Consider the following 24268-nt stretch of genomic DNA (forward strand, 5'->3'; position numbering starts at 1 on the left):
AAACGTTTGCCTTACGCTACCCAAGACAAACCCTCTGAACCAAAGTCATAACGAACTATAAAAAACACCACAGAAAAAGCACAAATTTTAACTTCAATAAAAATTATGTTCAAGAACAGTTACAATGTAACATTTTTCTCACCTCTGTGCATTATTTTATGCTTTTCTCTCAGATATGTGAGTCCTTTTATTACCTAAAGACAAATAAAATAATTCAATTTATGAAGCATAAGAGATTGCTGCATGCTTTGTCTGAACAAGAATTCCAACCGAATGCAACACAACAGAAATCCCAAAACGCAATCACTGCAAATCAATATTTTGTTTTAATTCATACCTCCAGCTCAGACTAGAAAAACAGAGCAAGCCAAACCCTAACTGGGAGTTTTGCATACGAAGCTTGCTACACAATGGATGTGGAAAAGTAACATGCAACATTTTTTAATGAAATGTTAATTCTGTTCTTATTCAGAAGCATCGGTGGAGGCAAAAGCAGAAAATCCAAGTGAATACAATAGAACGTGTTACACATTCCAATGCCCTGAGCTACCAATAATGGCATGCATGAAGAGTGCTTTTCCGAAGAAAGTTAACACACTTCATCTGGTGATACAAATCTCTTCCACATCCCTCAGTCCTGAAGCAGCAGCTTCCTGGATCTGCCATCACACACTGACATATCAATGTCCCCACTTCCAGCCTTCGAGAGCTATGAACACACTTACCGCAATGCTAACTTTGCCCAGTATCTGCTCTGGAATTCTTCCAGCCTTTTTCAGCACTTGATCCAAGGAGCCACCATCCTAATAATAAACATCGCAACAGACAAGCTTTAATGCAATTACTCTACAATATTTTAAACAGGATGGTAATCCGAAGCCTAAATTTGGTGATCAGAAAAAAAATTGTTGCTTTTCGTGTTTGATTTAACGTTGTTACAGTGCACATCTGAAAAAAAATAAACCGTTCCTCAGTAGGAATGATTCAGTTTCATTTTTATTCTAAACAAACACTTGGCCAGTAACAGCATCGCTCAAACACTTCACCCTATGAGCTTCCATACCAGTATTTCCACATCATTAAGGAGGTGCTGTCCATAAATACCTATTGACCAAGTATTAGGAATTTAACAGATTGCTGCAACTTTCAGACCAATAACATGCATTTTCCTCTCTAGTCGCAGCCATCACACAGTGTTCTCTCCCCCTCCAAAGACAGAGTGAGGACTGAAGAAGCACAGAAGATTTTATGATCCTGATTACAAGGATGAAGATTCCCCACACTGGAAAAGACATTTCTCTTCGTGACTACAACACGTGCTAGTGCCACATTATCATTGTGACTAAACCCAGATCCCTGTCCTCCCTTCTCCCTCAGGTGAGATCCTTCACAGAGAAAGCTGGTCTCTCCGTTCTGCACACCCAGGGTGAGTGTCCACTTCCCAGATGGACAGACGGTTTATTTGGGATGTCTCACAATGAACCAAAATAGGAAAAGACATTTTTATTTTGATGATAAGCAATGGTCCTGCTAATCTTATTAATTAAAATGGAATGCATGCACATACATCCCCAAAGTCAGATACATTCCACTGTTGCTAAAAGCTTCTGAAAAGGAAAACTGTAAAAAGTGCTATTTATTTTCAGCAACCTATTCAACAACAGGCTTGCACAGAAGTTCTAGAACACAGAATATCCAACCAAAGAAAAAATTAGAAAGTTATTTCTCATATTAAAAACCAATATCCTGTTGTCTGGGTGAGCACTGATACCAACCATTAATCAAGACAAAAAAACCCAGTTGAGAAAGTAACTGCCCTCTGCCTTAAGTTGTGCTTTGGAAGCTTTAATCACCATTTATACATGTAAAGAGAAAAGCTTGAATACAAAGTTTTCGTATTTGAGGACTAAAATCCAAACTAAAAACTCTTATAAGGAAAGTATATAAACAGTTATTGGATCACATATTTTTGTAAGAACCACAACCCACACACACTACACTTGATTGAAACACACCAACAGAAAAAAAGGCTATATAAATCTCTTGTGTAACCAGTTTGTATTTCTGGACAACTGTCTCTGCCAAAACATCGATATATTAACAAAGATTCCATACAGACAAAAAAAACCCCAACATTTTCCCCCTCCTCTCCCTCAGGACAAGCTCCCATCTTGGAAGAGGCTGAAAACAATTCAATTGCCTCATGTTGGCTGCTACCTTCAGTGTCTTTCAGGAGCAGACTCCAGTCCTTTTGCCTGTTAAATACCTGCTGCTAAGCAAAGTTATGCACTGGCTTTGAATTTATGCACCTAAAAATGTCAAACACTCAAATCTTCAAGTTCCCTGCCTTTTCCACTCCAAATTTCTGCTCATATTCATACTTATGTTTTATAACTCACTGCTAAAAATAAGAATTTAGACTGGCAGTAATTGAGATCTGTACAAAAAAGATGATGGAGAATCTCATCTAATCTTCTGTCCAAAAGGAGACCAAAACCTTCTAACCAGTGATCCACATTAAACCAACAGCTTAATGGTTTAATGAAGATCACAAATTAATTAATCCACCCTCTCTTTCTATTTCATATCTCCTTGATCAATTGTTCTATGTGTAAAATCTTGTATCCACTCTGACTTGGACCAGATTTAACATCGAAACACCAGATTTCATACTGCCTTCCCTCAAACTGCAGACATGTCTGTCCGATATATCAGCCCCTGTTGAGGAGCCCCTGATCACTCCTGTTAATTTTCTCATTGATAAAGAAATTAAGATTCTTTAGGCCTTTCACTTGCACATGTAATTACATACCATCCCCTCTCCTTAGCACACATCCATAGCACCCTCCTTTCAGCTGCAGATGTGCACATTTGTGACATTTAACAATGGAGTCTGAAACAACGTGCAGTCATTTTTTTTCTATTTTCTCCCTATTTTTCCAGTATTGTTTTCAATGTTGAGAAGCTAATTTCTTTAGAATTCCCAAGTCATTTGTATTTTGGGCTATGCACACCTCCTATTCGGCCAGCACATGCTTAAAAACTGGATCATGATCACTCGTTCCTAGGCAACCATCGATTTCTTCTAAAAATTTCCGTAGGAGAAGGCCAGAAGCATTAAAACAATCACATGTACTTTCCAGAAAATATAAGGTTTTTCTCCAAAGTAACAGTTTTTTCAGCAAAAAAAATAAAAAGGTCTTCAGATTCACTGCCTTCCATGTTTTTAAACACACCCTTTACTATGCAAGCAAGGCAAAAAAATTGTCTGACCTTTAATTACAGAAAATTTACTTTTAGTGTTTGGCTCCATATGGTTATAGAAACGCAAACAGGTGTGGAGAAGAATGGGTACTTTACTATTAAAATGAAACAGTTAAAAACCTTTCTGGGCATTTAAAAACTGGGCTTGTTCTGTTCCCGTGCACTACTCATTGTTTGCATTTTCTGTAACATTTGTAAAAGAAAAAAGGAGATAAAATATTGATTCATCTAAATAAGAATAAATGAGATTCTCAGTGTCACAGCTACTAAGGACTAGACACCTGTAGTATCCGAGTGATCTGCTCCACTCTGCACAGCAAGACTAAACCCAATCAGAACAAGCGTCCAAGTAGCAGAACTGGGTAAATATTCTTAAACAAATAAGACCAAGGACAAAGAAGCAGCAATCAGGTGGGTACTCTTGTATGATTTAGACTTCTACAGGAGAGCAGATATTGGAAAAGGGGAAAAAAGATCATATCAACCCCAGTCTCGTATTTGCAGAGTAAATCCAAAGCACAGCATTTGATTCTTTATTCACACAGAAAGTTCTGCTTCAAGAACTTAAGTCCTGTCAATGCTGAGGTCTTGCATTAATGGTCAAGCTAAGACAGATTTATACATACTTACCATATGTTCCATGCAAATGCTGATTTCTCCATCACTGTAAAAAGCTCCATAAAAGCCCACTATGTACGGAGAGTTGCACTCATGTAGAACTTGCAGCTCGCGAATGATCTGGTTTCGAATAGCTGGCTTGATCTCTAGATGAATTAACTGTAAAATAATCCACTCTTATTATTTTCTTAGTGGCAAAGTGCCACTCAGAAGCAACAGGTTGTTCAGAGAGGTTTTCAATACCCAGCTGGGTAAGGCACTGAGCAGCCTGCCCTGAGCTCGAAGCAGACTGCTCTGTGCAGGAGGTTGGGGCAGGCGACCTCCTGAGGCCCCTTCCAACCACAAGCATTCTACGACTTAGCTGTAAAATAGTCCATCCTTATCTTCTTAGTGGCAAAGGGAAAGGAAAAGACTACAACAGAGCATGAGAAAGTTGAAACATCAGCATCCGTGAAAAGGTAGAATTTCCATTTCTTTTCACAGAACACTTCTCTATCAGAAACTTTTTGTTCCGGCTTATTTTCTTCACTTACGTCTTTTTCTTTTTAATGGATGGCTCAGAAATTCAAGTTCATTGTGTTGAAGAAAAGCCATGAACGAGAGCGTAAAGGAAATGTGTCAAAGACCCACGGACTCAGCAGCAGCTGCTGAAAAATATCTGCCCAGGTGTTGGTAAGGCTTTAGTAGAAGAAAAGAGCTGAACCTCAAATTAAAAACTCCCCAAACCAAATCTAAATCTGAAGGGGATGTTACATTAAATACTTTGTTCCACTAGATTGTTTATTGCATACAATACAAGAAGTGTATTTCTTCAGTGAAAAGAAAGACCAAGAGACAAGTAAATCAAATTTTAGTCCCTGTATGAAAGAGAAATTGCAGTTCAAACACCTTGGTTGCATGAAATATTAATGAACTGGGGCAAAATTTCCTGTTAAACCCACAGTAGGTTAAAAAAAAAATCAATTAAATTGATTTTGTTCAAGAAAATATCAGCAATTTGTATATTTCATAATCCTCACACCTCAGAGGTGTGCAGCTCTCCAAATTGCACAGTTTACTCTTCAAGTCAGTATATGCACACTTTCCTTTAGTTTTGCTGAAGAGGACAGTGCATCCTTCTTAAGAATAAGAGAAATACCTGAAGCCTTTCAAAAAATAAAAAAATAAAAAGAAATGCTTAATGTAGTGTAAAAGTGAGATCCGGGATTTGAGCATAACCTGTGTTTTATCCTTCTCAAGGGCCAGGTTACGTCTCACATGAGCCACAGAAGCCTTGAAGGAAGAGGCATGAGATACCCAAACAGATGTAATCAGGCAGTATCACAGATGTATTCCCCTTACTTTCTGTACTTGGTTCCCAGAGATATTGAGAGAAAGTGAAAGCTCCTCACATAAGTAAGGTGTGAATTAAAACATCAAGCTACTTCTGGCAGCTTCTTCTACTCATTAGTGAGTTTGCCACGCTTCTTTGAAAGACAAATACCCACCTGAAAACATCATATTCATCAAAAAGGCAAAAAGAGAAAAAGAGAAAAGGGGAAATGAATGCCTATCCTTTTGCTACTGACATGCTCAACACCTTCTGAAAAACTGGGAGGCTTTGGATATAGTGCAACCTTTCCTACTACTTGAAAGACATCAACTTCTCTGAAAGATGGCATTAAATAGTCAACACCACTTGTTTCTCTAAATAACGTCACCGTATTTCGGAGACAACATCCTTAATAAACATGATCTAAGTTCCTATTTTTGCGGCACTCACCTTTCTTGCCATTATAAGACCAGAAGGCTTGTGAGACACTTTGAAGACCACACCACCATTTCCTGCTCCCAGCTCACTGATCTTCTCAAAGTCATCATCCTTCAGCTCTCCAACTTTTTGTTTCTGGGTAAGAAAAGCTTCAAGGCGCTTCCGTTGCTGTTCATCCAGCTCTAGTTCTTCCAGCTTCTTCTGAAGTGCTTCCAAATTTGTCCTGTATAACAGAGAAAGAACAGCTCAGTTAAACTGCTTGAACTTACCAAGCAGCATTGCAAGAGGAAGAGTAATAGAACACTGAGGTCAGAGATGAAATCCACTACATTTCTGCACCTCTATACGTTACCCAGAAGTATTCAACTTGTACAGTCATCCCCGAGAGAGACAGAGTGGAACTCTGATTTAAGTAAGCAGTATTTTATTCCAGATAAAACAATGACATCAACTCAAACAGTTGATACTCAGTTTCCCCGCTTTTGAAGTCTTGTCCAAGTTCATGCATGTGAAGTCACTAGCTACACAAGCAGCTTCATGACTCGGCATTTATGATCAGAGATCTCATTAATGACAGCACATCACACTATTTTCATAGCTTTGCATGGTCAAGGACTGTGTTGTAATTTCCTATAGAGTTTGCCTGAAAGTTTTATCTACTCATTTTCACATAACTACATGACTAATAATGCATTTGGAAGCTTCTTATTTAGGTACTGGTAAGAAATTAAAGCACAGCCAAACCAACATCCATTAAAAACACAGCCACTGGAAACACAGAAGCCTGTTTTTTTCTAGTTTACCTGGGGGAAGCCCAAAAGGTTTTAAGCTTACTTTTTCTTTTGTTTAAGGGCACATCTATTAGAAACCTAGGTTAAACATCACAAAGCAATACAAAATAAAAATACAAAACTTTAAACAGTACTTAAATATGGGGCTACAGACAGAAGTTCTGTTTCCCAGGAAGTTTCTTTTTTAATAACTTCAGATTCCATGGAAACGCTCCATTCCAATAACATGACAGCTTAAAGAGTAATTTAAAATTTCCTGCTAACTACAACAATAAGTTGCTGCAGGAGTACATTTAACAGCGAGTATCTGTTTTGCTTAGCCAAGTTAAATGCAATGTTCCCAGGGAATACAGCGTTGCTAGGATGAAAAATTGGAGGAACAGAATCTACTTTTTCAGAGCTCAAACCACTTCCCATTTATAAAATAAAAATAAATTTCACTAATAATCAAGAAAACTACTTCTGTTGACCACTTGCTAAGGCGTGCGCTTTCAAATATGCTACACAACGAGCCACTCTCTGAACGTCCAGTACGGTGCTGGTCAGCTCAGATACAAGGCTGATTCTCCAAGAAGCAAAGACAAATAAGGCCCAGACTCATCAGAAAGACACAATGAAAAGACAAAACCCTCAACTCATTTATTAGCGAGCCTGCAGTCCGAGGCCGGATAACAATCTTGGTTTGACTGTATGCAAGGTTTATTCAAGGCAAAACAAAATCATAGAATCATGGAATGGTTTGGGTCGGAAAGGACCTCAAAGCCCATCCAGTGCCACCCCTGCCATGGGCAGGGACACCTCCCACTGCATCAGGGGCTCCCAGCCCCATCCATCCTGGCCTTGAACCCCTCCAGGGATGGGGCAGCCACCACTGCTCTGGGCAACCTGGGCCAGGGCCTCCCCACCCTCACAGGAAAACAATTCTTTCTGAGATCTCATCTCAATCTCCCCTCTTTCAGCTTAAAACCATTTCCCCTTGTCCTATCCCTGTGCTCCCTGACAGCGGGAGCTATAGGGAAGCTGGCGAGGGTTCTTTAAGTGCTGGAAGAAAATAACATAAGTATTCACAGCTCTTCCTCGCTACACAGACGCTCGGAAAGTTTACACAACGACACACGCCTACTTGATTTATCAGTTTAAATACCTTAGACAGGATGGAATTGCTAACTAACCTAGGAAGTGACAATGCTTAGAAGAGCTAAACAGAGGAAACTGAAGGAGACCTTTGGTGGAAAGGTGAGTTCTGTTCAGTCTGTTATTTTGACGCTTTACAGCCCAAGCCTGAGATTACCAGGCAACACTTGCGAGCAGGTTTCACAAAACACTCTGAGCAAACGGCATTTGGCAATGCTGCTCAGAGCCAGAACAGTATTACAGTAAACACCGATGTTCTTGGCCTACTGCAGTCAGACTGCCAGAAGTGTCAGATTCTTAGTATAAAAATAACTTCATTCTGGTGCAGATACTTCATTTTCAGGCTACCCTACAGAGAGAAACACTCATTTCTGTCCTCATACCATGCTTTATACCAGTTCAATCATAGGGAAATATCATCATACATCAAATATTTTAGAGTATCCATGTCAAGGAACATCCCTGTGTCGACAAACATGGCCTACAGGAACATTCAAGTTAATCTTACCGACAGACTCCGTTTTAAAGATGAACCATTAAAACAGGGACACATTTTTTAAATCCAATTTCTAAAATGCAAACCAGAAAGCAAATTAATCACTGGCTTAATCCCACCCCACCCCCCAAACCTGCCCAGTAAAGCAAAGAAATTCCAGCCTGAAGTCCAAGCGATGCACGTCTTTTCTAGAAAACAGCTGAACCAGCTCTTCTTACACTATGAATGCAAGATGATGGGAGCAAAGTTAAGCATCCTTTACTTTCCTACTTTAACTTCAGAACAACGAATGCTGGACACACACTCTGGATTTTACCCTGGCAGGTTACTCTTGTGCGAAGCCATAACTCATGTTTTCTCAAAGCACATGTGTCGGTCAGGTGTATGTAGAAAGCTTGCTGTTCAAGCCTGCTGAAAGACTGAACCACCTGAGGAAGCAAGCAGCGTGTTCCCTCCCTTGTGAATCAGCAGCCAGAGAGCCTCCCCTCCTCGCTGGCTGCAGGCTGGCGTGGGGAATGTGCCCAAGTGCCATGGTCGCTCTGTTTGGCAGCACAAAATCAGCACGTTTTTATTGAACAGCATGTTAAGCATTGGGATTTTTAGAAAGCAGAGGTTATTTTTTATTCCGTAAAACTCTACACAGCCAGTAGAAATGGAGAACAGAGACCCCTGGTATTTTGGGAGCCACTTGCCAAGATAACGCCCTTCAAATACTTCTTTATACTAGAAGCAGAGCAACTTCATAGTTTACATTAAGCCATTACAAATAACTTTTTCATAGTGTCTTTTACTTGCTTATATCAAAATCATGACTGCCCAGGAAATATGGCCTACAAAATACATTAAATCAACTAGGCAGTTTTATTGGATGCAATTTTTGCAGAGAAACATCTATTGTTCTATATCACTGCTGTACAAACAGAAGCTCAGCATCCTCTACGTGGATCTCTATCAAAACCAGCCAAGACAGTTTAGAGAATAGAGCAGAATTTGATGGAGCATCCAAACAACTTTATTCACCAAACCAGTTGCTGTTGTTGAACATCTCTGAAATGCAAAAATATCAAGCTCATAAATATGGTATCTCAATATTGAATACCCTTTTAATATATATAGCCAGATTTCCAAAGGAGCTCTGCAAGCAACACCTTTAGCTCTCTCTCAAGTCTCCATATGGGTTTAATGCCAAAATGAAACCAAACTCTCCCCTCAAAATTCCAACCTTAACAGGAAACTCAAGTTTCCTTTGAAAACACTGCTCCAGGAGCCACAGTGACAAGTGATCTTTATCTTTATTTAAAAGTTCTGAGCAGGAACTTGCTGTCATTTTAGGGATTACCGAAGAAGGTAGGGCTGCTCATTTAGAAAAATAAAGACACTGAACACAGAGAAACAGGATGCAACAGTGCTTTCTTTGCTCTGTTTTGAAAAAGCAACTATTCAGTTTTTTCTCTCAAGCAGAAGGAGTTTGCTGGGTTTGGAAACAACACAGAGATGCTTGAACACATGATTTGGAGCAGACAAAATGCTAGTGTGTTGAAACAAACACTCGGTCATGATGATGCCGCAGTAACAAAAAAATTTGCTAGAATAGCATTTATCACATCTACGTCAGACTAATACACGTCTGTAAAAAGCTACTTACCCTTTTTGCATTGCTTGTGTTCATCTCAAAACTTGGCATTCACTTAATACAGGCATTTCCTTGCTTGAAAGTATAAATTATTGTTGGAGTCCTTGCTCAAACACTAGTGAGAGGATTTAAAGGCTCTTAAAGATGGAAAAGTATTGGTCATGTCAATCTCAGCATGTCAGGCTTCTCCATCTGGAATGTGGTCACCAGCAAATTCTAAGCTCCAACAGTAAACCCATGAGCAACGTGCAAGACAAGGACAGCAGTATCTCACTTGAATTTTTCAGAACCAGTTCACTGACTGTAAAGTAACTTAATCTAAAGACTTTCTGTGAAAGAGTGGAACCTAGTAAGTGTTTTGTCAGAACTGCTATTCAGAACGTAACTATGGAACAACTCCAGTTCATTTTATAATTGAATGATAGACATCAGGACAGAACTGATTATTTTCATTCTGGTCTTTTGCTTGAAGCACTATTGATCAATTCAAAATGCAAATAACTAAATATGAAAAAGAGTATTTATGTCATCAAAACTGGTGGTGGCAATCTACTCGGTATTTCTAGAAGGCAGGACTCTAGTTTCAGTTTTGAACTCGAATGCTGTCCCCTGACTGGTAACTACAGCTCTTAGCTGGATCCTCACCGTATAAGAGCACCACGGACAAGCTGTGGTGCAAAGCACGTGCAGAAACAGGTGGGTTAGTAAATCATTAACACGCTGATATAAAATACAAAAGAGGGAATTCTTCAATCAGTTTATCACTAGAACACCATGACAGTGTTAAGGAAGCTTCGGTAGCTAAATCGAGCAGCATGTTCATGTGCTAATGTCTGTTTCCAGAGGGAGCATAAGTAGTTATTTAATCTTATATAAAACTTTTATTCAAAGACAAAGATCCCTATTAAAATTCATCACCATTACCTGCTGCAGTCTTGGAGTTGTTTTTTCACTGTCAAAGCGCTATGCCTTTGCCAGAGTTCCATCAAAGCAGGAAATCATCACATCACCTCGGTGCTTCACTGTTCCAAGCACTACTCTAAAGCAATAGGGTATCATTTAATTTATTGCTACCAGTTTTAAAGCCAAGCACATACTAAACATACTGCACTGGGGAAAGAATCCAGCTTTCGTAACATGATCAACTGAATGAAGCCACAGGGAGGTCAGTGCTGTTCTCTACATTGGTTAAAGCAGCTATGTAATTACACAGAATGCTATCAATAAATATATTATTACTCAGTGAATAGAAATGGACAAATATGCTGTACAGCCAGCAGACAACACCACTACGGGAAGTTTAGTGTCTTAACCACTGGACTTCAGATATGATTCTTACAAGATCTCTCTCTTCCAGACTAAACAGAAAGATAAAAAAACAGTCAGGGCAAGTATTTGAGGGAGGTGGAGGAGCAGGGGACAACCAGACAAGTGCAGCACCAGGTCCCAGGTGCTCCAGAGGGGGAACTATCTCTGCCCATGCTTGACCGGGTAGGATCCTTCCTATCAAGTCAAGGCAACTTCTCCCTTTTTGCACCCAAGGAATTTTGCAGACAGTGCATCGTCCTCCTCCTACTCACACCACCCATCTGTAACCTCCAAAGTTTAAAAAGACAGCAGAACAGAACTTCAAGTCATAATACACACCGCCACAGCCCACCCACCCCCGAAAACCACAACCCCATGCAGATGAACTTCACTTCCACTACCGTTAATTCACACTTTACTAAATTTTAGAGGCCAGAAGACAACCACAATCTGATATTCGGGGGAACCCACATGCACCCCTTCTGCACGCAGTTTGTGGAATATCAGAGAGGAGGAAGGTTTTCTGAAGAGAATCAGTGTGGGATACTGGGAGCCTTTCAGACCCAGTGCCACCTCACCTGTATGGAAGCTCATCCAAGAGCTTCAGAACTGCCTCACCTATCCCAGTATCTCACCACCTGAAAACAGCCAAAAGCGGATGCTTAGAACAAAGACTGGGTGGCAGCAACAGCAGAAGTGCACAGCAACACCTACATTTACGGCTGCACTGAATGTTCTGTTCTTTGTTTCCCAAAGACACGCGCGGTCTTACCCACACACTCCTGAATGGACGGTGCGCAAATACCTCCACGTCAGCAGGTCAGTTTGAGCCCGTCACACTGTTCCCTTCAGGCCTGGCTGTGGGTTTTTCAGACCAGCTTTCTTTTCAAACATCAAACCCCCATGATTCATAACCACTGTAACCACGGGCACCGCACCTGGGTGGGCACTGCAGGTACCTATTACAAGTCAGGTGATACCAAACAAACCTGTATTCCCTACGCGCAGGTAGGGCAGGGAGGAGGAACACACTCTGCAGAGTGCTCCAATGTGCACACAGAGATGGGCAGAAGGCAAGAGGAGACTTCAGCTCGTGCTTTTGGTGGTAGCCTCCCCAGCACTGAAGAAAGCACTCTTGGAAGAGACGCATTAACAGTTTAGAGCACACTTGCTCTCTTTGAGCCAGGAATGAGAACAGAAATACTGCCTTTAGTCTGGCAATACATAATGTTGTAATGAAACCAGAAAATAAATCCTTATTCTTAATTCACACTAATAATTCTCCAAAGCCTTGAGAAATTTTTATTTCACATCAATGGTAAGTTAATCCTATCCTCAATCCTAAAGGCTACGTGAAAGCTGTGCTCAACCCTGAAGGCTAGTTTAGAGAGAGAAGAAAAACAGAAAAACCACACTAGAGGAACAAGTCTGACATAGTCTTTAAGAGTGATTTGTCAAATAGTTGTTCAAAGTTATTACTATCAGTTTTGCAAGCTGAACAATTAGTATGAGTGAAAGCATAAAGAAGTACATTCACTTTCAGATCTCCTGTCGCCTGAGGATACAGGCTTGGGGGCTGTTTTCCAGTACAGTGACAGTGATGCTTTCCCCAAGCCTACACAACTGTCAATCGCAAGAAGAAAGTAGGCAGCTCACTCCATCATTCCTCTGAACAGCCCCGATCCGGGAGCTGAAATGGAGCATTAGAAACATGAAGACATTCTGCAGTTTTGAAGACAGACTTCTGCTTTGCATGACTGAGCCAAACTTGGGCAATAACACAGATTTTAATTTCACTTTTCCTTTAAGAGAGCAGTTCACAGAATAAAAGGGAAGATATAAAGCGATTACAGCGGTCTCAGCTTACAGCACAGCTATCTATGTCTGGGCTAACTCCAGGGCAGCCTCATGGAGCTTCCAGTTAAAACAACTCAAGAAGATCCAAACTCACTATAAGCGCAAAGGAGTCTTGTTTTGGAAAACTACACTATTTTCCAATTGCTGCTTATTTTCAGTTCTTGTAATGCATTAAAGCTCCTTCATAAATACCTTTACCTTTACGTGGGATATGCAATCGCCAAACAGAAGTGCTCATTTCTAGCATTAATTTTAACAACCAAAAATACTGCTCCACTTTCACAGTGCAACAGACACATTCTGAGGTTGAATACTGCCAGGAAAACAAATTATCCAGCAAGAATAAGAGGCAAATTGATTATATTCCATTTCTTAGTAAAAGGTACGTAAAACAAAACTATTATTAAAGTATCGATCTGTACAAAAAAGTATCCTGCCAGAGTAATTAAATTTAAAGAATTCTCATTTTTCTAAAGCTGGAAAAATGCAACATGACTTCAGGTCTCCTACTAGGGGGACAAATTAACCTCAAAAATTCCTTACAGGCTGAGCTGTTGCAGAGGAATTTTTCCTTTCAGCTTCCTCCCTCCTTGTCTTTAGCCTAACCGCCCTCCCGTTAAACACTCCAGACCGTTTTTCCTTAAATCAGCTGAAGCACGCCAAGTGGCGCGTCTGAACTGAAGACCGAGTTCACCAAAGACAAGAGCCACAGATCCGAGCGGTGGCACAAACAGACGGCTATCAGATTCATGCCCTGCGTGCTTCTTCCCACTGGATTTTTATGCAGCTGTTCCCAGCCACCCCTTGACGTTCCAGCCCTTTATCCCAGCAGGCAGAGCAGCTGCCGGCAAGGCTCAGGCCCCTCTTCAGCATATTTAACTCTGTGGCTAAACAACGCAACGGAGGGGTCAGGTTTTTCCTCAGTTAACAGGCTTCCTCATGACCTGTAGCATCGAATTCAAAGTCGGCTACAAACCCTGCCACCTCAAATTAAGAAATTCCAAGAGCCAAACCTCCGGAACCAGAAATCTAAGCTCTCAACCTCCCTCTCACAAATATCTATGCACCTACCATGGATTTTTTTCCAAGCCAGCACTACACACAACTAGAGCAAGAGAACCACAGGGATATTAATGCTGCCTCACGGACAGGAAAAGGAACTGATTTACTGGGTACTTAAAACACAACACAGAGGACAAACAAATGCTATAAAATAGTGATCATCAGCCGACAATAGTATTGACACCAGTCCTGCTTTGCCATCGTTTTGTCTCTGAACTAGGAGTTAAATTCATGACAAAACCAAGGGATGAGTACGTGCAGTAGTAATGGTAACGGTATCCGCACTACTCCATAACCCAGCAGACACACAGCCTGGGAGAGACACCTACTATAAGGAAAAAGATGAAGTTACAATATCGGTTTACAAGGCCCACGAAAAAGCCTGGATTAGAATCCAGACACACTCTCTGCAAGAGCTGAGCAAGAAGCACAAACTTCATCAAAAGCTGCAGAGAACACACCAGGGAATAGGAGAGAAAAATCCCAGAATGTGCAGCTGGAAACACACCAAGCAAGCCCATAACTAGGATTCAGAGAAAGCCATGGATGGAAGTTTTAGATCCTTGCCTTTATTTCAAGTGGATGGATTGCATAACACAGAACATTCCCCAGTGCACCCATTTAGAGGAAGGAATTAATAACTTTTACTCAATCTATGTATAGACTGTGCCAATACATGTAGAAACATTCACATGGAAATACACACACATAGATGTGTCCAGACGGAATATTTTTTCCCCAAAAACCCCACACTTTGCCATTGTTCCATCTGCAACATTAAACCTGCTGACTCATCTTCCCTCCACATTGAGAAGAGTTCTGGAAAAGCAAAGAACAATGCGGAGCTGGAAAAAACACTGGAAGAAAGAGGAGTTGCCAGGAAGTTTCAACAGCTTGTTTTAAAAAAACCCATAAGGAGATTTTTAAGATGCTACTTGTTCATCCAAAGAATCCCACACTGCTGGAACCTCCGCCCAAGTTCTCAGGCTGTACCATACAAGATTCTGCTTTCACTCCAACTCCTTTTGCCTGCATTGTCCCTCACAGACACCAGCCTCCTTCCTTCTGCTGGACACCTGCAAGGTGGCTGGATCCATAGGAAGGACCACGTCCTTAGCTGTCGTAGGCAGAAGCTCTGCTGGAATCCACTCTCCTCTTGTTCAGACAAGACTTGGGATAGGAACAGCTTCTCAACAGATGTTTGCAAAGACACCGAGCAGCAAATCTGCCTTTCGCAGCTGTTCAATTTCTGTGGGCTCTGACTGGCAGAAAGCCTTGCACATTCCTTCCAAAGTATCATCAAGATTCTGTCTAAGTAAAAGAATTGTAGAAAGGTTTGGGTTGGGAGGGACCTTAAAGATCATGTACTTTCACAGAATCACAGAATAACCAGGTTGGAAGAGACCCACCGGATCACCGAGTCCAACCGTTCCTACCAAACACTAAACCATATCCCTCAGCACCTCGTCCACCCGTGCCTTAAACACCTCCAGGGAAGGTGACTCAACCACCTCCCTGGGCAGCCTGTTCCAGTGCCCAATGACCCTTTCTGTAAAGAATTTTTTCCTAACGTCTAGCCTAAACCTCCCCTGGCGGAGCTTGAGGCCATTCCCTCTTGTCCTGTCCCCTGTCAAACCGTATGCCACAGGCAGGGACATCTCCCACGGGACCAGGCTGCTCACGGCCCCAGCCAATCTGGCCTTGAGCACCTCCAGTGATGGGGCAATATTGAACATACATAAAATCAGGAACCACCCAACTGCCAATTTCTAGCAACACATTAGTAAGTGTTCAGGGAAAAAAAAATCCATTTCTTCCATTGCTTTAAAAAAAAAACACAACCTTTGGAAGAAAGAACCTGCTTCGCTAACATTCAGTGAGCTAGAAACCAATATTGCCAACTAACACCACTTCCTCTAAGAGACATTTCTGTGTTTTGGCAGTGGAATCTGTACACTTTATAAACCCCAGTGAATCCCCAGGGCAATGATAGGAGAACAAACGCAGCTGTAAACAGGGTAGCAGGCAAGAAGGGGGAGGGAGGCTTGTTTACCGGAAAATATAGTAAAGCTTAATAATTTAAAGGGAAAATCTAGGTTTATCATAGAAAAATGAAAATTCTTTCCTCAATTCAGAGTGTTTCTCCTCCGTACACTGACATATTTAGCCAATACCCACTCCACTAACTCCCTGATGTATTTCCTGTCTCTTGTAAATTCCCCACAATTTTCACATACTTTTTTTTTTTTTTAAGGCAGTGCTAAAGCAAAGAACCTCTGCCCAGATTAACAACAGTAGCACTGTTACACCAAGTAAATAATTCAACTACATACTGGATTTACATACTACTCCCTTTCAATCCTCCTCTTTTTTTAAGCCTTAGGCTACTAGATAACACTGGAAGGTCCCGGAGGTAATCTGTTCCTCTTGAGACAGACTCAAGACTCTTCAATTAAAAGACGTGCTACTCAGGAATTGTTGTAATAACTGAATTTCAACATTGCAGTAGTATCTCTCGGGTTTTCAGCATACAGTCGCTTAATCCTGCAGAAAGCTGGGTTCTTGCCGAAGTAGGTGGCTCTGTCTCATTCCACCCTTAGCCACCCATTCCTAAGCAACCAGTTTAGGTAACAGATCCTTTTAAAAATTAACTAATAGATACTGCAAATTGTCAGCCAGAACATTTCTTTGATTTAGTTCACCATCTAGCTACATCTGTGCTACTGCAAGCGCAAGAGGACAGTCCTCTGAAAACTCATCTGGGCTTCTCTGGGGGGTAAGTTCTCAGATCAGCATCCACATCTGCCTCACAACGAGAGCCGAGACAAGAAAAGCTGCACCGGGGAGACATGGGCACAGCAAGGAGAGGACTTCTTCAGAGTGGAGCGTATGCAAATAAGCAACTTCAATTAGTTGTGAAATCCCACCTTTAACTCTGTAGAACTGGTGCTGCGAAGGGCAGAAAAGTGGCTGAATCCATGTTTACAGCTTGCACTTTCCTTACCTTCTGTCTCAATGAAATGCAACAGCATTTATTTTTACACAAAGTCTTTATTTAACCCTCCTAAATTTATTGATGCATTTTGAACAAAGCTAATATCATAACAACTAAAGTAAGCCTCCATTACTTTACACTTACATTTAAGCATGACAGTAAATACATAAAAAAACTTGGTATCTATTGTTACCTCAGCATTAAGTGTCTTAAAATCTTTCCTACAGCCATAGCTGTAAACTAAAAGCTGTCTATCAAGAACAGCACAAGTCAATTTGCAGCTTATGTTTATTTCTGTACTAGTTGTACACACTTACTTGTTGAAGCTTATTCAGTACGGGCACACAGAAATAACTTAAGAACTTGGTAAGGCAATGCAGGCTCTTACTTTCCTCTGTTTTATTATAACACATCACATGTCCTATTAGCTTCTTATTATTAAAATGCTGTTCTAATCCAATGAAGGACCATGCTAGGCTCATGCACATTTAAAGACAATTATACAAATGAGCATGTTTTAATCTAAATTTTGGAAGACTTAATGAATAGCAAAGAGTTCAGTTTTCCTGGAATTATCTAGCATTTATAACTGCCTGCCTAAAATGCATTCTCTCTCATGTGTATTTGTTAACTTGGCTAATCCTTCATTGGTAGGGGACAAAAAAAAGTTTCTGAAATGTCTTTCTTGAAAATATCTACAAGCTTGCAGTGAGTCCACATACGTGTTCAATGGAACTGCAATCCAGACACAGTCACAAAATTCCAGGACCTAATCTTCCAGAACACTACACATACATGCAGAGTTCCCCTGAAATCAAGAGGATTCCACAGCAGAGCTGCCTCTCCTCAGAGACCTTGGGTTTAAAAAAAAAAAAAAACAAACAAAAACCAAAAAACCACCAAACCAAAACCAAAAAACCACCAAACCAAAGGCAGAAGTGACCCAGCAAGCATTAAATTAAAAACTGTAAAAATATCTTCCTTCGGTTTCATCTGAACTCACATCCAAGAAAACTGACAAACTTGTGTTTCAGGATGGTTTGTACATATCACACTATAAGCCCTCATCTGACATTCGTGGACTACCTACAGCAAGCTAAAAACTACTTGCACCTTGTCTTAACTCACATTTTCCATCAAATTAACTTTCTCATTATAAATATGACCCTTCCCTCTGTTTCCTTCTTCCGTAAAGATGCACTCACAGAATGATATGAAGTAACTTCCTTTTCAGGTGAATAAAAAGCTTACTGTAATACAGAAAGCAGCATTACCTCAAAACCTACCCTCCTGCTGCTTTGCAGAGATTCACCCTCACGTCCTGGGTCTAGTTTGGATTTGGGGAAACAGGAAAGTGGGTAACAACTGTCAGATATTCAGAGGGACAGGGAGTAAGAAGTTTGAAAGGAACAGAAAGTGGATAAAACTGCGCAGCTCCAAAAGTACCAGAATTAAATTAAACCTGCGCCTGGCCAATGTCACCCTGGTTTCATTCTGATGATCAGAAGCAACACGGAGCTCGAGGCAGCAGCGCAGGTTCAGCTCTCGCTGTGACACTGCTTCTCAGCAGGAAGCGTCAAAAACAGAAGTGAAGCTCACAGCACAAGGAAATCTTTTACTAAGTTGTCTCTCTTGTCCAGCAGGGTAGCTAGGGAATTGGAAGGCCTCAGAGAGAACCACAACATCCCGTACAAATAATTAAAGTAATCACTACAAATAAAAACTGCTGTCGGGGAAAACACTGTGACGTTTTCATTAAAATACTCATATATTCAATATATTTAAATTGCAAGCACTCTAATTCTCCTTTATACTGCCTTGTCAGGGTACAAAAAAAAAAAAAGAAGTCATACAAGTGAGTATCAGGCCTCATACACAAACTTGTTACAGCCTTACACCTCATGCTATTAGCTTTTTCTTACCCCAGTCAATGAGCTCCCATCACCAAATAAGGATGAAGGCAGAGGATGGGACAGGAATTGAAAGCAGGACATCCTGAATCATCCAGTCACTACTTCTTTCATTTCCTCCCTTTCCCCTTCCGTTCACCAGGAAGCCAAAGTATCACATACGTACACATTACTCTAAGTACCAAGCTTCAATATCTTAAAGCCAGCAAGAGATTCCAAGGGTCAAACAAACAGAATGTTACAGAACCTTCCACTTCTGACAGCTAGAGAGCTTCCAAATACCAGTGTACGACTCCCGATGGCCAAACCATATCCCCTGATTTTGTGCCAACGCTGCCTTCGGGCCTAAATAACTTCCTTTCTTCTGGATGCTTAGGTCCTTCATGCATTTACAGACAGCAATCGTACCACCTCACTCCAAATCTTTCTCAAGAGGCTCTCTTCTCTGAAAATCCAAGATTACTTGCACAGTGACATGTTTGTGTATGGTGGAAACAAATGAGTAACTGGAGATTCACATAGCCAAAATTCTATTGCACCAGGAGAAGAGCTCTACAAAGTGTTAATATGGTAATTCAGGACACATGGCATCCCTGAAATGCTTGACAATATATACAGGCTGACAAACACCTCCACTGTTCATTTCAAGCAGCAACCAAAGGGAAAAGAAAAGCACAGAACAGGAGAGAGAAAAACAGACACAATCTTACACAGGAAGGGTTAAAAAAACCCTATATGATTAACAACTTAATTCCAAAAGCATTTCAAAATTCCGATGCAACTATTCTTTGCCATTTTAAATAATTTACAATAAGGATTTAACATTAGCAGGATGAGGGGATATTTCCACTATTCATTAATTCTGGCTGTTTACTAGACAACAGGTTGCTGGATTTACTTTCACTAATCTACTTTTTTAAGAAATACCTGACACATCCCTAAGCCTGGCAAAACCCTGGTATGAGGTATTATACAGCACAAAAGCAAAAGCCTGAGACACCCCAAACAAACAAATCAACACACAGAACAGAAAATGAAGCAGTGGTGTAAACAGGACTCAATGCTCCCCCGTGTCTCCACAGCTGATTTCCAACAAGTAAATGGGTTTCAGGCATGTAAAAGCAGTTTAAATGAATAACATTTCCCGAGTGAAGAAATAACACATTAAATACACTGCATGTTTGTTGATTAACTTCAGGTCCCAAAATAAGCAAGTGATAGATATATCAGATTTATTCTATAAAACAAGACTAATATGCAATAGGGATTCCTAAAGATTAAATCAATGTATCCATGATTACCTTGAAGAAAATCAACTGGATGATGCTATATAAGCAAATATAAAAATAATATTTCCCCCTTATCAACCTAGAGCAAAACTCGTGTAATATTCAGACCACAATGCTTATATTCAATCGGCAAACAATGCCAAAGAATATATTTTTTTTAACAGCTCATCTCTCAGTTAATCATCAAGAGAGTTTGGTAGAAATGTCACAGCTGGAGTCGCTAGATGCCGATTTATTTTTTTTTCTTAGCTGTTTGTCTGCTTCATGAGATCTGAGCCTGTCTGAAAATGTGGCAACAACGATACATGCGGAACACTTTAAATCTTGAATGTCTCACTGTGATTCTGCCTCGCATCTGCTCTGTCGGGGGGTCAATGAGCACAGCAGAGCTCCTTTTATGTATCCAAGAGAACACTAACTGGCCATACAGGGGCAGGAATCTATTCTTCCACGAGGCATCTTTGTTTCCCAGCTCAGTTAAGAGCTAGCCCATCACTTCAATCTAAAAATCAAGTGGTGAACGCAGACCTGTCAATGTTAAAGCAGCTCCTTTTATAACACTTGGTTACGCTGGGGGCTGGTGCTGTACCTGGGAACCAAAGTACCATCCTTACCCAGACCTGTAAGCTCAGAGGCTCCATGGGCAACACAGAACAATCCAATGTTGAGTCTGTGCTTATTCCCAAGCTCAGATCCACCTTCCACACGCCTGTACAGCGATGTTTGTATCACTAAGAGGAAAGCTCAGAAGCATTTTCTCTGCACATACTCACCGATACACCCGGCACTGTGTGCTAACCACTAAAAAACATATTTACTGACACCGGCATTAGCTTGACTTCAAGCCAAGTAGCAGGAAAACACCTTTCCCACACATCTGGGATTTTCAACATCATTTCTCCCACACACACAACTGCAAAACACACTGTTGGGAATGCGATATTTGGCACTCGCTGGATAATTACATAACGCAGGGATCCAGCAGGCAGCCCGTGACGGACGGCGACAAGAGTCAGACAAGTTTTCCTCTATTTCCCAGCCCCTTCACTCTCCCTCCCCGGCAGGAGCCCACTCGCCCGGCTCGCCCCGCTGCGGACACTCAGCGGCTACAGCTCGGGAACCCGAAACCGTGAGATGTTTCGGGGGAGGAGGCCGTGCCGGTGGGCAGCAGGACGGCTCGGGGAGGCGCCGGCCCTCACTCTGAGGCGCCGCACTCACTCTGCGGAGCTCGTCCCGTTGACGGCGGAGCCATCGGGCGCGGGGTTCAGCTGGATCGGCCCGGGCTTCTTCTTGGGCATCTTGGCGAGCGGCGGCCGGGTCCGAGGGGCTCCCCCCCCACGGCGGGCAGGTGGCTCTGAGGACCCCGGCGCCGCCGAGCTCGCCGCTTCCCTCCCCCTCTCGCAACTCCCCGAGCTCAGGGCGCTCCCCCACGGCCCCGGCCCCGCGCCTGCGCGCGCCGCTCCCCCCGCCCCCCCCGCCCCCCCCGCCCCTCCGCGCTCCCGCCCGCGGCGCCGCGCATGCGCACTGCGCGCAACGAGGCCGCCCCGCGCCCCAACCCGGCGCGCGTGCGCACTGCGCAGGGCGAGGCCGCGCGGGGCCCCGCCCTCAGGGCGTTCCCGCCGCGTCCTGCCCTGTGAGGGTCGAGCTTCGAATTCTTTGGGTGCTTTTCGGGGGAGGGCGGTAAAACAGCCGCTCCCAACGAGCGGAAAGAAGCCTGAAGTGTAAGCGTTGCTCCTTCGGTATAACCATGCCCTGTGTTATCGCTTCTAGAGACAAAACTGTCTGCAAAACATGCAGTTTGTTTTCAGAAAGTATCATAGAATCATAGAATCACTTGGTTGGAAAAGACCTTCAGGATCATCGAGTCCAACTGTACCAGTCTACTACTAAACCAGATCCCTGAGCACCTTGCCTACTCGGCTTTTAATCCCCTCCAGGGATGGGGACTCCCACCACCTCCCTGGGCAGCCTCTGACAGTGCCTGAGAGTCCTTTCAGTGAAGAAAGTTCTCCTGATGGCTAATCTGAACCTGCCCTGCCGCACCTTGAAGCCGTTCCCTCTCATCCTATTGCCTGTCACTTGGGAGAGGGGACCAGCACCCACCTCGCTACAACCTCCTTTCAGGCAGTTGTGGGTAGTTATAGGGTCTCCCCTCTCCTCTTTTCTCCAGGCTAAACAACCCCGGTTCCCTCGGCTGCTCCCCACATCCCCCGTTCTCCAGCCCCTTCCCCAGCTCCGTTCCCCGTCTCTGGCTGAGCTCCAGCCCCTCAGTGTCCTTCTGGTAGCGAGGGACCCAAAACTGAACACGGGATTCAAGGTGTGAGCCTGAGGGAGAGTCACAAAACTGACTCTAATTTAGTCCAAACCACAACAGAGTTGGTCTCTTCTCCCCGGTAGCCAGTGACAAGACAAGGGGAAATGGCCTTGAGATGTGCCAGGGAAGGTTTAGGTTCAATATTAGACATTGCTCATTACTCTCTACATTGCTCATTGCTCTCTGCAACTACCTGAAAGGAGGTTGTGGAGAGGAGGGAGCTGGGCTCTTCTCCCAAGTGACGGGGAACAGGACGAGAGGGAATGGCCTCAAGCTCCACCAGGGGAGGTTTAGGCTGGACATTAGGAAAAATTTCTTCACAGAAAGGGTCATTGGGCACTGGCAGAGGCTGCCCAGGGAGGGGGTTGAGTCACCTTCCCTGGAGGGGTTTAAGGCACGGGTGGATGAGGTGCTGAGGGACATGGTTTAGTGCTTGGTAGGAATGGTTGGACTCGATGATCCGGTGGGTCTCTTCCAGCCTGGTTATTCTATGATTCTATGATTTCTTTACTGAAAGTGTTATCAGAAGAGGCTGCCCAGGGAGTTGGTTGAGTCACCATCCCTGGAGGGGTTTAAAAGACAAGTCATACTTAGAGACATGGTCTGGTGGCGAACCTAGCAGGGCTGGATTGATGGTTGGACTCGATTATCTTAAAGGTCTTTTCAAACTGAAAGCATTCTGTGATTCTCTCTCATTGCAGTCATTAACGAACCCCAATGAGGAAACTGCTGTATTCCTAATTAAAACGCACCCTCAGCTGGGGCACTAACAGCAGCTAAATTTTTCCCAAAGTAAATGCCTAAATTAAAAACGGAAAGGGAGGACTGTAGTTACAGAACTGTGCATTATGAATACCAAAATGAGAATGAAATGCCCCCACTGCTTTTGTCAAAGCATGGTTTTCCATTCACACAACTGTGTGTAAGGAACGCACGGACTCCTTTGTCTGAAACATTTAAGTCCTTCACAAAAAACATGTGAGTACTAGGCAGGTATTGAACGCACAGTTTCTGTGTATGCCCTGTATCACTGCAGTTGCGCTGTGCCGTAATTGCCCACATGAGTTACACAACTATAGTTTTTCTACTGTGGTGCAGTTTGGCCTCTTTTTTCTCTGAAAAGATACTGCAAGGAAGTTTTAATTTGCTTTTAAATATTTGGACTGAACAAAGAAGAATTTCAGATGTGAATTGTGAATTTCTGTATAGAGTATGAATTCTTTTTCTCCCTGTAACATTGTTTTTCTCCATCAGAAGAAAAATCTACACAAACAGATGAATGACTGGACACATCTACTGAACAACATTTTACACATTTTTAAAGTAGAAAAGATTAATTATAATTTTTACAGCTTTACCATTCCAAGACGAGCTCCTTTCACCCAATTCCAGTTATTAAGAGGTAGCTCCCTCCTCTGGAGCACTTTATATTGGCACTGCAAATACCGGAATCTGAAAAATGACTGAATTCACTCTGTTAGAGTCATTTGACCTATAGCATGACAACAAAGATATTTTTAATTGATTGGATATAGAAATTAAGTCACATATGGATTGATGTCCTCAGAGGAATTATTTCTGTGTAATGCTGAGTTCCTTGGGTGCTATGGTACCCCTGGGACCTGAGAGACGCAAGAGCTGGGTGGGCTCTCAGACCTTATTTGGGTTTAGTTCCTATTGATTCTCTATAATGGTTGTCACACTGATCTCTACAAACACACTGAATGACCAGTTTTCTTTTATATTATTATATAGCCCATTTAAAATGTTTTGAGATTATCGTAGGTTGGTTTGAACTTCTGTAAACCGAACAGGCTTAATTTCAGTGCATTGCAACTAAAACTGAA

At 42.3% G+C, this 24268-nt stretch overlaps 1 protein-coding gene across 1 annotated transcript in view; it reads right to left on the reverse strand.

Moving 5' to 3' along the window:
* Nucleotides 1–21509, reverse strand: part of MAP2K1 (mitogen-activated protein kinase kinase 1) — a 35184-nt gene extending 13675 nt beyond the window's left edge. The window contains exons 1-5 of the mRNA XM_069866511.1: nucleotides 21326–21509; nucleotides 5645–5855; nucleotides 3895–4041; nucleotides 726–803; nucleotides 143–194 (exon numbers count right to left, since the gene is read on the reverse strand). Coding sequence (XP_069722612.1) covers nucleotides 143–194; nucleotides 726–803; nucleotides 3895–4041; nucleotides 5645–5855; nucleotides 21326–21405 — 568 coding nt within the window. The 5' untranslated portion in view covers nucleotides 21406–21509. The remainder of the gene's footprint in view (nucleotides 1–142; nucleotides 195–725; nucleotides 804–3894; nucleotides 4042–5644; nucleotides 5856–21325) is intronic.
* Nucleotides 21510–24268: the final 2759 nt, after the last annotated feature.

This window comes from Phaenicophaeus curvirostris, chromosome 12, assembly GCF_032191515.1.
Source record: "Phaenicophaeus curvirostris isolate KB17595 chromosome 12, BPBGC_Pcur_1.0, whole genome shotgun sequence".
Classification (NCBI taxonomy): domain Eukaryota; kingdom Metazoa; phylum Chordata; class Aves; order Cuculiformes; family Cuculidae; genus Phaenicophaeus; species Phaenicophaeus curvirostris.